Raw genomic sequence first — 12,760 nt, 5'->3', positions numbered from 1 at the left:
AGTTTCAGGCAGGGAGCAGGACCAGGGCACCGAACGTGGCTCCAGCTCCTAGACCTCACATGCAGCTCCACATTCATCTTCCCAGTGCTCCGGCCTCACCTCCCAGTCTACCGCTCTCCTCCTTCCCTTTCAGGGCCCTGATCCAGCAGCACAGGCCAAGGGCCGGGGGCAGTCAGAGGCATGGAGTGAGCCAAGCACACGTCCCGACAGGAGCGGCAGGAAGGCAGACAGTGGCAGGATGCACATAGCCAGCGCCAAGGAGGGTAGGAGCTGGCTCCAGCCTGGAAAGGGGGCCAAAAGCCCTCCAGAAGCTGATTCAAATCAGCCCCATCACCTTCCACAACTGCAGCATAGAATCAGAGAATATCTCAAGTTGGAAGGGACCCGTAAGGATCATCAAATCCATCTTCCTGATCCTTGCAGGACTACCTAAATCTAAACCATAAGACTAAGAGCTCCTTGAACTCTGACAGGCTTGGTGCCATGACCATTTCCCTGGGGAGCCTGTTCCAGTGACTGACCACCCCCTCAGTGAAGAACCTTTTCCTAATGTCCAATCTGAACTCCCCCCCTTCATTCCATTTCTTCATGCCCTATCACTGGTCACCAGAGAAAGGAGATCAGCAGCTCCTCCCCCACTGCCCCCTTGAGGAAGTTGTAGACTCACCCCTCAGCCTTCTCTTCTCCAAGATGAATGAACCAAGTGCCCTCGGCTGCTCCTCAGAAGTCTTGCTCTTGAGGCCTTTCACCATCTTGGTCGCCCTCCTCTGAACACACTCTAATAGTCTGATGTCCTTATAGTGAGACGCCCAAAACTGCACCCAGTACTGGTGGTGGGGCGGCACTAGTGCAGTGCAGAGTGGGACAATCCCCTCTCAGCTGGCTGTGCTGTGCGTGATGCACCCCAGGACATGGTTGAACCTTTTGGCTGCCAGGGCACACTGTTAACTCATATTCAACTTGTCATCAACCAAAACCGCAGGATCTCTTTCTGTGTGGCTGCTCTCCAGCCTCTCGTCCCCCAATTTGCATGTACAACCAGGATTACCCTGTCCCAAGTGGAGAATCCAGCTTTAGCTCTTGTTAGATTTCATATGGTTGGTGATTGCCCAGCTCTCTAGTCTATCCAGATCTCTCTGTAAGGCCTCTCTACCCTCCAGGGAGTCCACAGCTCCTCGTAGTTTAGTATCGTCAGCAAACTTAACGTACATTCCATTCCTGGATGCAGATCATTTATAAAAACATTAAAGAGCACTGGCCCAAAAACTGAGCCCTGGGGAACTGCCAGCCTGACGTAACCCCATTTACGATAACCCTCTGAGGCTGACCTGTCAGCCAATTGCTCACTCAATATATTATGGACTTGCCTAGCGGTGTGCTGCACAGCTTATCCAGGATACTGTGAGAGACAGTAACAAAAACTTTGCTAAAATCCAAACCCACCACACCTACTGATTTCCTTTGGTCAACTAGATGGGTGACCTTATCATAAAAGGAAACTAAGTTGGCTAAGCAGGACTCTCCCCTCGTGAACCCGTGCTGGCTATGACTAATGACTATATTGTCTCTCAAGCCTTTTCCAGTAACTCCCAAAATAACCTTCTCCATAATTTTACCAGGCACTGGAGTAAGACTGACAGGCCTGTAATTACCAGGGTCTTCCTTCTTACCCTTCTTGAAAATCAGGATAACATTTGCCAGCTTCCAGTCGACTGGAACTTCTCCAGACTCCCAAGACCATTGAAAAATAATGGAGAGAGGTCTCGCAATGCCATCAGCCAGCTCTTTCAGTACCCTGGGATGAATCCTGTTGGGCCCCATAGATTTATGCACATCCAGCTGGAGCAGCAAGTCTCAAAAAAGTTCAGGGTCAGCTGGGAGTTTCTCATGCCCCCAGTCACGGTCTTCCAACACAGGGCTCTGAGGGTCCCAGGGCCCATCTCCAGTGCTGAAGACAGAGGCAAAGAAGGAATTAAATGTCTCTGCTTTGTCTACATCCCTTTATGAGGTGATCAACCTTGTGAGGCAATGGAACAATGTTACCTCTGATTCTCCTTCTGCTATTAACATATTTTAAAAAGCCCTTTTTGTTGTCCTTCGGAGTGCTGGTCAGCTTGAACTCTAATTGAGCTTTGGCCACACTAATCTTCTCCCTACAGTGGCAGACAGCATCTCTGCAGTCCTTCCATGTCACCTGTTTTTGCTTCTAATTTCCACAAACTTTCCTCTTCTGCCTGAGTTCTAGAAGATCCCTGCTCAGCCAAGCTGGTCTTCTGCCCCACTTGCTTGACTTCCAACACTTTGGAATTGCCTGCTCCTGTGCTCTTAAGAGATGGCTCTTAAAAAGTGACCAGCATTCATGGACCCCAATACCTTCAAAAGCAGATTCCCAGGGGACTTTACTAACTGGCTCCTTCAGCAGCCCGAAGTCTGCTCACCCCATACCCAGAGTCGAAGTTTTGCTGGCAGTTTTTCCTCCTATCACTAACAATTTAAAACTCAACTACTTTGTGGTCACTGTGACCGAGACAGCCACCAGTCACCACTTTGCCCATGAGTCCCTCTCTGTTTACAAACAACAGATCTAGTAGGGCACCTTTCCTAGTCAGCTCCCTTAGTACCTGCACCAAGAAGTTATCTTCAACGTGCACATGCAGGGAACCCTCCCGGCACACCACACTAGAATGTTCCACTGCAGATCATGCAGCACCAGAGCTGCTTGCCTCGGCGAGCGAGTGCCAAGCAGGGCTGGGGGACAGCGGACGGAGCATCCCTGTGCAGCCACCCCTGCGCACGGTCAAGGGCAGTCACTCCAGGAAGGGGTCCGGGCTGCCTGCGGCACCCTGGGGCTGCCAGGAACACCAGCTGGGGATAACAGGGGAGCAGGAACAGGCCACCCTTCCCAGCCCAGCCTTGGGGCACTGCCAGCACCAGATAGCAGGACTCTTCAGGGCCTCACCCAGACGTGAGGCAGTGTGACAAGGTGCCTGTGTCAGCAGCAGGGCAGGGCTTCCAGCACTGGCAGGTAGGAGCAGTGAGGGACTGAGTCCCAAGCACTGCTTCCCTGCCACCTGCACCCAGACACTGTCACAAGCCACCCGCTAATAAAACGGTAAGTAGCAGCTAACAGCTGCAGAAGCCCAGCTGGCTCTCCCACATCCAGCATGAAGGTAGTTTAAGGCAGAAACTGCTCGTACAGCTGCCTGCCACCACCACATATCCAAGCATCCCACCCGGAAGCACCAGGTGTGCCCAGAAAGGCTTCCCCAGAGCCATGCTCTGCCTCCATCCACCATCACCCACCTTCTTCACACAGCAGAGCTCAAGTCTCTGGCTGAGCAGAATGAGACACAGCTGGACACAGACCTGCCCTTTCTGCCCAGCCCTTTGGACAACACCGGGCAACAGTGGGCACTGGCCCTACCCCAGCAGACAGCAAGCATCACTGGGAAAAGATACCTTTATTTTAAGTGCAAGGAGTTAAAAAATTCATTCATACAAGAGCTCCACAAGTATCACTGGTCCAGCAGCTCAGGTGGCCAGACAAGTGGCTGTTGTGAGTCTGTCCCCACGTACTGGCTGTCAGCCTCTCCCTGAGTTACCGCTCTCCTCCACTGCTGCATCTTCCAGACAGATTCCTGGGGAGCAACAGCAGCATCAAAACACTGCTGCTCCCGGCACTGAGCAATTCGTCCACAGGGAAGGCCACAAGCTGTGTCCCTTCCACCCGGCAGCCCCCAGTTACGCTGGCAAGGGATCACCGGAGCAGCCCTGCAGCCTGCCCAGGGGCCAGGGCTCACCCCAGCAAGGGAACATACCTGCTGCTCTGAGCTGATGCTGCAAGGAGGAGATCATCTGGCGATAGACTTCACACAGGGCAGTCTTGTCAGCTGCAGGCAGGAGGCAAGTAGGTGTGTGCTCAGCCTGTCCTGAACACCTCACACCCAGACGCCCTGCGGTGGCAGCTGGGATCCTGCTCTACCCTCAACAAGAAGCCAACCCCATCACCACGGAGCTGCAGGCCTGGGCTCCAGGTACAAGTGCAGGGGGGGTCATCTGGATTGTGGGTGTCCCACAGCCCCCACAACAGCCAGCCCCACGTACCAAGCTCACTCTTCACTCGCTCCAGCTCGTTCTTTACGTGCTTCAGCTCCTGGGACAGCTGATCACCTGCAGACTGGCAAGGATGGGGTGTAAGTGTGATGCAGGGGGTGGTCACCCCCAGGCAGTGACCCGCAGCACAGCCCCAGCACAGCCCTTCCTGTGGAGGAGCATTTCTGCAGGGAACACACACACACCAGCGGTTCTTGGGCTTGGGGAGCCCTGCTCACCCCCCTCAGCACATCAGAACAGGGCCCCATTTTGACATTCACCCTTGCTTCAGGAGCCTGGTGCTGCTGCAGTGCAGCCCAACTGACACCCCAAGCCCAGCACCCATGGGACCACTGCCAGAGCACATTCATCGCAGCAGCGGTGCCACTGTTTGCTCGTCAGCGAGCAACTGCCAACGCCTGTGGGTCACTGTAGCCCTTTGGCTGGCTACAGCCACATAGCGAAGAGCCCTAAAACTGCTGGTAAATGCACAAACATATTTTGCAGGTAGGAGACTTCACTGCTGGGGGCTCTGCTCACCCCATCCTGGGGACATGGCCAACATGTCAGGAGGTATAAAAGCACCACCACAAACCATGGGGGATGTGCATCTTTCAAAAGACCCTTAAAAAAAAAAAATTAACTGGACAGAAGCCTGCAGTCCCCTGAGCACCAGAGAGGTGGTAAAGCCATGCAGCAAATGCACAAGGTCTTGTGTAAACCCCAGGAAAGGCTAAAACAGATCAGGTGCCAACTCAGGAATTGGCAACCCTGTGTCCCATCAACCTCCCACCTCTGGCAGAGCTGGTCCAAGCCACCAGACGAATGGTGCTCCGTGGTACCAGGACACAGCTGGCTCTTACCTGCTCAGCAGGGACTGCATCCCCACACCCTGGAGTCGGGCCAGGGGCCAACTCACTGGAAAAAGAGGACTCCAAACACACCCACGTCTGGTCAGCCTTACCTGTGAAGAGAAGCGTCGCCACTAGAAACATACCTGCAATCCCCAGCCCCTCTTCAATCAGGCCAGAGCTGCTCCAGACCAGGGGCAGAACCTGTCCATGGGAGCCAGAGCTCTTCCAGCCCCTCCAGCCCAATGGCTGCTGCTGGCCTGGCCTGTAGGGTTGCTGCTGGGAGAAGGTGCTCCTGCATGGCCTAGCTCCCAGTAGCTCTGGGCTCCTGCTCCAAGTCTGCTCACAGGGCCCAGGACCGCAGGCTGCCCAGCTGCAGTTCTTGGGGAAGGCAGTGCACCCTGCCTGCAGAGCAGGCTGGAGCACCCTCAGGTTCAACGCAAGGACCCTGCTGGGGAACAGCACTGCCCAACAACTGCCCTAGGCAGCTGCCCATGTTTCCCCATGCTCACCCTGACACAAAGTGAGAATCCACCAGTGCCCAGCACAGAAATGCTGACTCTCCTCACCATGGCACACTCCCAGGATGCTCGGTTTTCAACAGGCCTTTGGCAGTCAGGAGCCAGGAAAGCTCCAGAGGGGCTCCTCTCTGCAGGGTGGCAAGTCCAGTTCCCCACCCCTGCATGGGACCACACCTCCATACTGCTCACCTGCTCCCAAGACAGTCCCTGCTGCAAGCAGCTGTTCTTTGCTCTTATCGTTTTCCTTCAGCTCTAGGGTCCTACTGCACATCAGCTCCTGTGTAGTCAATCCTGAAGTGGGGTCTAGGAAATGAAAGCGATGAGCACACAACCCCTGCTCAGAGAGTGCCTTGACAGCAACATGTGCTGACCAGGGCCACTCCCCGCCCTACAGATTAACTAGAGCACCATATTTGTTCAGGCTTTTTGCTGGGTGCCTCTCCAGGGAAGGGACTTGGCTTAGACTTGCTGCTCCAAGTTTCACTTCCCCTCCTCTGAGGCCGAGCACACGCTGCGCCCTCCTGTCCTTTCCCCAGGATCAGCCTTGACTCTGCAGCCTTGACCTGAATGTTCTCTTCCCACAACACTGGAGCCTCCGGGGCTTCTGCCCATGTTCACCCTTACCGAGGCAAAAGCGCTTGAGGGAAGCCACTTTTCCCAGCGGCCACAGTCGGGAGCGAGAAGCCACGGTAGGAATTGCTGTAGAGAGCCTCTGGGAAGGCTGTTTGCGACCTCCAACCTTGACAGCACCTATAGTGGACAAACATTAGGCACAGGCTGCCACTCCAAAGCAGCTACACTGCACCTCTCCTAGGACAGCCCAGGGCTCAGCCAGGCTGCCCATCTCAGGCCCACAGGCACCAGCCCCCGCTCTGACCCCACAAGACCAGGGGGTGAGGAGGGCTCCAAGCCAACAGGCTGCTAGGCCACATATAGTGCTACCACAGATAGTGCTAATTAACACAGCACTTGGGGCATGAGTGCATTTCCCAGGCTCCTACCTGCATCACTTCCAGGGACTCCCCACTCCCCACGCTCTGTCCCTGTCCCAGGCCTTCCCCCTTCTCCCTTCTAGCCGCAGCACCAGTCCCCCCAAGCTCCCCCACTTTGCGTGAGGCAATCGGCAGGTGCTGAATTACTTTCCATCTCTGTGTCCCGGGGGGTGGGTTTGGGAACGGCGAAAGGCTGTACCGGCTGCAAAGCCCCGCTGGGATGCTGAGGCCTGGACTTGGCAGCCGGCAGCAGCTTCAGCTTGGTACCTGGGGAAGAGAGAGGGTTTTGCAGCCCCGAGGAAGCGGTCGCTGTGCTGGTGGCTCCCTCCAGCCCCCCGGCTCACCTGCGGGCTGGGGGAGCCTCGTTGCCGGGGCACGGAGCCCCTTGACCGTCTTGGGGAGCTCCGGACCCAGAGAGGCCCGCGCCCGGGAGAGAGCAAGCCTGCCGCCGCCGCGGCCCGGGGACCGGGCGGGGGTGCGGGAGCGGCCCGCGGGGCCCGGCCCGCCGCAGGGAGGCTGCCCGGCCCCGCGCCACGCTGCCTTACGGGACGGGGCCTGCGGGCGGGCGAGGCGGGAGCCGGGCCGCGCTGCGCCGGGGCAGCCGCCGCCAGCGGGCCGCGGGAGGCGCCGGGGCTCCCCGCGGGCCGGGCCCGGAGTGGCGGCAGCGGCCTCGCCATCACCCGTGCTCGGGCGGGCGGCGGGTGTGGTGCTGTCCGGGGCCCCCTCGTCGAAGGGCGGCAAGGCGTGCAGCGGCGTGGAGGTGACGGGCCTGGTGTCGCCGAAGAGCAGGCGGGTGGCGATGGCGCGGCACTCCTCCTCGAAAAAGCTGAGGTAGAGCGGGGAGAGCGGCGAGCGCGGGCCGCCTACGCACCGCAGCAGGTCGGGGCAGCGCGGCGAACCGGAGCTCGACGGCGACTGCTCCAACCGCCACATCGCGCCTGGCCGCCGCCCGCTCCCGCCTCAGCGCCCCCTGGCGCCGGCGCGGCCCACCCGCTCCCCTCCCGCCGCCGCGCAGCGCCCCCTGCCGCGGGAGACGCGCGCCCCCACCCGCCCCGCCGCTGCCCCCTGCCGGGGCTGCCCCCGCCGGCCCCTGCCCCCCCTCCCCGGTACCCCCCAGGACGAGGCAGAGACTTGGCTTCACAGTGGTTTAATGCGAACGGAACCGGGACGTTACACTGGACGGGTTGGAGACAGCTGGGTGGATGGCAGCCCCGCAGCAGGACAGGCAGGAGGAGGGGCCGCCCCAAGCAGGGGCCGGCAGGGCAGGGGGACGGGGGCACAGCCACCTCCACCGGCACCAGCCTCCGCGCTGCCCCACAGCCCTTCCCGGGCCGAGCTGGCCCCCCGGAGCAGTTCCCTCCTGGTTTCAGCGACTTCTCCTCCCCGAGAGCCACCTCTCACCCAGCAGCACCAGTTCCTCACCAGAAAACCCAGGAGACGTTAGGGAGGCCTTGGGGGACGTGCTTGGCAGGCAGGAATGGGAGGGCAGTCACTGCAGGCCTGTGCTCTAAGAAAGGCTCAACTGTGCCACCACAAAGTGACCAAGCGCTTATAAACCAGCCAGCCTTGACCTGAGGAGTCCCCGAGCTGAGGCCCAACCTCACTCATCACAGCTGTGGCAGCTGGAGGAGCCTCCAAAGGACAGTTCTGCTGCAGCCTCATGGTCCCCCTCAAGCTCTGAACGCTTCCCTGACTAGTCTGTGTCCTCGCATCCACACAAGTAACTGTCTAGCTCACTGCGGAGTGGGAAAACACACAAAAAGCCGTTGTTACTTTCGCTTTGTAAGCAAGTGTCTAACCCAGGACTGACCGTTTTCTGCCACCCCTTTCTAGAGAGGTGGCCTCACCGCCGGGCTCCTCCTGTGGCAGCCATCACTGTGGCAGCCATCACGGCCACACCCTACAACAGCCCCCAGCAGCCCTCTCCTGCTCCTCCTCAGCCAGACCCGCCTCCTCCCCTCCGCAGCTGCGGCCTGGGATAAAGTCACCATGGCTCCACTGAGCAGCCCGCTGCTGGAAACACCACCACCCCAGCCCATGGCAGAGCAAGCTGTGGCAGTTTTTAAACCCTGGGCCAAGGTATCACAGCACACACTGCTACAGCCCAGGCTATCCCAGCTTCCACACGCCAAACTGCCCACGCAGAGCATCATGAGAGCACACGGCGTGGAAACCCCTCAAGCTGCCAGCAGCACGTTAGAAAGGAGAGGGATTAACACGAATACACCAAACAGGTCTGTTACGCAGGAGGCTGAGAGCAGGGTTAGAGGAGGTCTTGGGTCTCAGCATTTCCAGACAGTGAAGAATGGGGGTTTCATGCAGGGTGAATGGGGTGGACAAGAGACCAACACACCCAGGCACCTACTCACTGTTTTGGATAAGCCTTACTAAAACTCTAATACCTGATGCGATCACTGACCAACATGACAACTGCTATTCTTCAGAGTCTCCTGCAGAGATGCTTGGGGCTGCACAGACAGGGGAGTGAAGGTCATCTCATACCTTCCTGTACAGGGAAAGAGGCAGCTCCTACAACTTAACGCCATAAGCAAGTTCCTGCTCCACACCTATTCACATCCGCCCCTAGGTGCGGGACAACACACTCACTTGCATAAATCTTCATACCTTTAGGCCAAGATCACAGCCCAGTAGAACAAGCTGCTGCCCGTTACAAAAGAGGAAAATACTGAACAAACTGGGAGGTTCAAGAGAGGAAAACTGGTTCAGAGAAGACAGATTTAGTGTAAAAATAAATGTCATTTTTGCAGGAGGGAGGGTGGAATGGAGGAAGGCAGTGCCAGGTGCTCCTACTGGCGCACTTTCCCTGGGACGTAATTCCTATCAATAGTCTCCTCTTGCAGGAACATATGTAAGCAGCGCTCGTTCTGTGCCAGTGGGTGTCCAGCAATTCTGGAAGAAAATCAGATGTGGAGGTTAGTGCAGCCGTCACCAAGACCCCCACGCCTCTGCGCTCTGTAGACTAAGACAGATCTCCCCGCTAACAGGCAGCCAGCTCCAAGCACACCCGCACCGGGCTCAGGCCAAGGTCATCGGGCTCAGATCGGCGTGCAACAGGGCCAGCCAGAGGTGGTTGGGCACAGAGTGTTCCCCCCCACACCATGCCCTGCAGCAGGGCATGAGCATCCTGAACCAACGCTACCTTGCCAGTGGGTCTCTGCAGCACAACTATTCTGCTGGTGTTTGCTTCACTCTCAGAAGAGAGCACCGAACACAACCCACACTCGAGGCAGGATTTGCTTCAGAACCGTGTTTCACTGTCCGGCTGCAGGCAGCATCCTTTAGCACGGCACCTGCGTGCAGCAGATTGACTCCTTCCTGATCAACCCACAGCCCTCTTCTACCAGCGGCAGCCAGAAAGGCAGCACACAACAAACCCAGGACATCAAGCTTACTTGTTAATAAACTGTTCTAGTCCCTGTCTCCGCTCCTCAATGAAGGACTCCTCAAAGATGCCTTCGTCTCCTCGGAAGGGAAGCTGTCGTTTCAAAGCTTTTCCAGGCAGCGGTGGCACTACAATCTGAAAGCACAGAGTCACCCTGTCAGCAGAACGGCCACCTGCAGGCAGGTATCCTTTGCCATCTAACACTCACCTCCAGTCCTGTTATGTGCATAGAGATCAAGCCCCAACAGCTGCCCACCACCACAGCCTCTCTTCTGGGCAGCTCAAGATTATCATTGCAACTGTTCCCATATGTCCTGGTTTCAGGAACAGGCAGGTCTGAGCCAGGCCTCACCTTACTGTCTCGTTCCAACTCATTCTTCAGCCATTCAAAGTCACTGTATCGTCTCCTCACACACGACTCCTTCAATTTGAAGATTGGGAGGTTGGTCTGTAACGAAGAGAAGTAGTTAATTTGCAGGTTGCTTTGGAAGCCAGGTAGTATTTCAACATGTCATTGAAACCTGAAGCTGCGTTTAAAAAACCAAGTCCCCTGAGAAGGAGGCATCACAAGAACACCCAGCTTCCTTATTCAGGACAAAACATAAGCACTGAAGCCCTTCAGAATCAAGGAAGCACTTGCCAGGCTACTCAGAGCCAGCCATTCCCTCCCCCTCAACTGACTATTTCAGGAACACACCCCCTCCCAGGGGCACGCGCTGGAACCAGGGCTCACAATACAGATAAGGCTGATTTTTTTCCCCAGAGTTCACTCCATTTTGAGGTGATCTACAAGAGAGAGAGCTTCACAGCAGCCTGCTAAGGAAAAGAACCTCCGACCTGACACTGGCATATCTCTGGAAGAACTAAGGGAGGAAATCTTGTCCCAGCAACTGCTCAAGGCCAGACTTTGTGCTGCAATCTTCCCTCAGAACAGATCGCCTACCCGAACAGGCGAGCAGCTTTTTCATATCTGGTTTGTGTCACTGGAAGAATGTGCAGCAATTCCCCACCCTTCTCCCCTGCCCCTAGAGTCTAAAGACTGACAGCTACAGTAACTTCACCTTTACCCTATCAACACAGCCTGAAACCTTCAAGGAACTGAGGTAGCAAAACCTTCTGACAGGCAGCACCCAGATGAACATAGTTATTGTTGCAACATCTTTATATCTTCATGAGGTCTGTGAAATAAAACGAGCTGCTTTCAAAGCATCTCTGCAAGAGCTAGTTTCAGTGGGACTAAGAGGTTCTTATTGCCACCTGCCAGGCACCCTTTGGCAGGGTGCTGGAAACCAAGCGTTAGAACATTAAAAAAAGCAAACACCCAATTCTTCTGAAAGGCAGTGGAGACTTAGCAGTTAAATCACACTATGAACAGAAGTCCACACCAGCACTGTAACATATGCTAAAGGTAGCTTGTTTCAGAGGAAGCTCAATTTTATTTCCTTCAGCTATCAGATGCAGAGCTGTGAAGAGATCCCCAGTTTGGCTTGGTTAAGACCCAGTGAAGAGAACCCTGCAAGAAGTGCTCAGCCTGCTACACACACTCCTGGATCACGGGCTCTTTGTAAAGTGATCAAGCTGACTCAGAAGGGCAACTAGACTGCACTGTGATCAGGTCCCAAGACGTTGATAGCTAGCTTTCCTCCCCTGCTCGAGATAACCAGCTGCATGCAGTCATGCCCTACTCAGCAACCACCCAACGGTGCCCAAGTGCCAGGTCTGGGGCTCTAGAGAGGGAACAGGAGCAAGAGCCTGCTGAGGCAGTATCCCCCTTGTCCTTGTGCATACCAGCCCTCGCTGGATGTCGAAGGGCTCCGGCAAACCCACCAGCTGCGAGCACTCTGACCTTGAGCCCTGGCCCACTCTGGTGGGCCGCAGGCAAGCTGCCAGCCCCAGCCCAGCACTGCCCGGCTTGCAGGGCCGGGGGCCACCTCTTCAGGCCACCGCCGCAGACAAGCACAGCCCCTGCGTGGCTCCCCTGAGCTCAGACGGCAGGGGGCCGCCCTGGCCGGGGTCCCACACACCGCCGCTCCGTCTCCCGACCGCGCAGGCCGCGCTCGGCCAGCGCAGCGGGACCACCCCGGCCCGCCCCCGCCCCGCCGCTGCCGCCCTCCCCCGGCTACCCTGGCACCGCGCACCAAGCGCTGCCACCCCACCACGGGCCGTACACCCGCCCAGCCCAGCCCAGCCCGAGCCCATGGGGGGCTCCGCGGCCCACGACGGGCCCCGAGGCCTGCGCCCCCCTCCCCCGGGCCCTCAGGCCCCACGGGGACCGCACCCGCATCCGGAGCTCGTAGCTAGTGTATCTGGCGCGGCCCATGCCCACGGTCTGTGGGTTGAAGATGTCGATTTCGAGGAAGTTGCTAGGCGGCCCGTACGCGTCCGTCAGGTCCTGCGGCTTGGCGTTCAGGCGCCGGGTGTCCGCCACCGCCGCCTCCGACATGGTGGTGGTGCCGCCACCGCCCCTCCCGGCCCGGCCCGCCCCGCCCGCTGCCGCAGCCCGCCCCGCCCGCGCACGACGCGACGTTGCCCGCCTGAGGCCTGCATAACGTGGCGGGTATCCAGGGTTCGGGGCCACTCATCCGCCGCCCCGCTCGTGCACGTCAGCGCCTTCGCCCGGCTGCCGTCTGTATAAGCGGAGCGATTATTCAGGGCGCGGGGCATACCACGGCACGGCCCCGGAACCTGCACGCCGGGGTCACTATCGACGCTGCCCCGCGCCGCCTGGGCCGTCCCAACCGGGCTTCCGCGGGCCGGTGCAAAACGCGAGGCCGAGTCGGCCGCGCTGGACGCCTAGGCTGGGAACCGGGACGCGGGGCCGAAAAATGTACATAAGGCCTGCGCCATACAGCGTCTTGGGCGGGGCTAGCCCCGGGTGCTGTATGGTGCGGGGAGCGCCGG

At 58.0% G+C, this 12,760-nt stretch overlaps 2 protein-coding genes across 2 annotated transcripts; both read right to left on the bottom strand.

The window, feature by feature from the left end:
* Nucleotides 1-3,446: 3,446 nt before the first annotated feature.
* On the bottom strand, nt 3,447-7,389 carry LOC141927705 (uncharacterized). Its single transcript, XM_074834957.1, has 8 exons — nt 6,801-7,389; nt 6,604-6,723; nt 6,089-6,214; nt 5,654-5,767; nt 4,956-5,056; nt 4,105-4,177; nt 3,819-3,890; nt 3,447-3,638 (listed from the first exon to the last, which is right to left on the bottom strand). Exons 1-8 carry the CDS (start codon nt 7,387-7,389, stop codon nt 3,583-3,585), a joined length of 1,251 nt encoding a protein of 416 aa, XP_074691058.1. The 3' UTR covers nt 3,447-3,582.
* Nucleotides 7,390-7,587: 198 nt separating this feature from the next.
* On the bottom strand, nt 7,588-12,346 carry SNX12 (sorting nexin 12). Its single transcript, XM_074835599.1, has 4 exons — nt 12,138-12,346; nt 10,212-10,307; nt 9,870-9,994; nt 7,588-9,366 (listed from the first exon to the last, which is right to left on the bottom strand). Exons 1-4 carry the CDS (start codon nt 12,300-12,302, stop codon nt 9,264-9,266), a joined length of 489 nt encoding a protein of 162 aa, XP_074691700.1. The 5' UTR covers nt 12,303-12,346; the 3' UTR covers nt 7,588-9,263.
* Nucleotides 12,347-12,760: the final 414 nt, after the last annotated feature.

The sequence above is a fragment of the Strix aluco genome, chromosome 10 (assembly GCF_031877795.1).
Source record: "Strix aluco isolate bStrAlu1 chromosome 10, bStrAlu1.hap1, whole genome shotgun sequence".
Lineage (NCBI taxonomy): Eukaryota > Metazoa > Chordata > Aves > Strigiformes > Strigidae > Strix > Strix aluco.
Note: the sequence above shows the minus strand (reverse complement) of the source record. Positions and strands in the feature narration are given on the sequence as shown.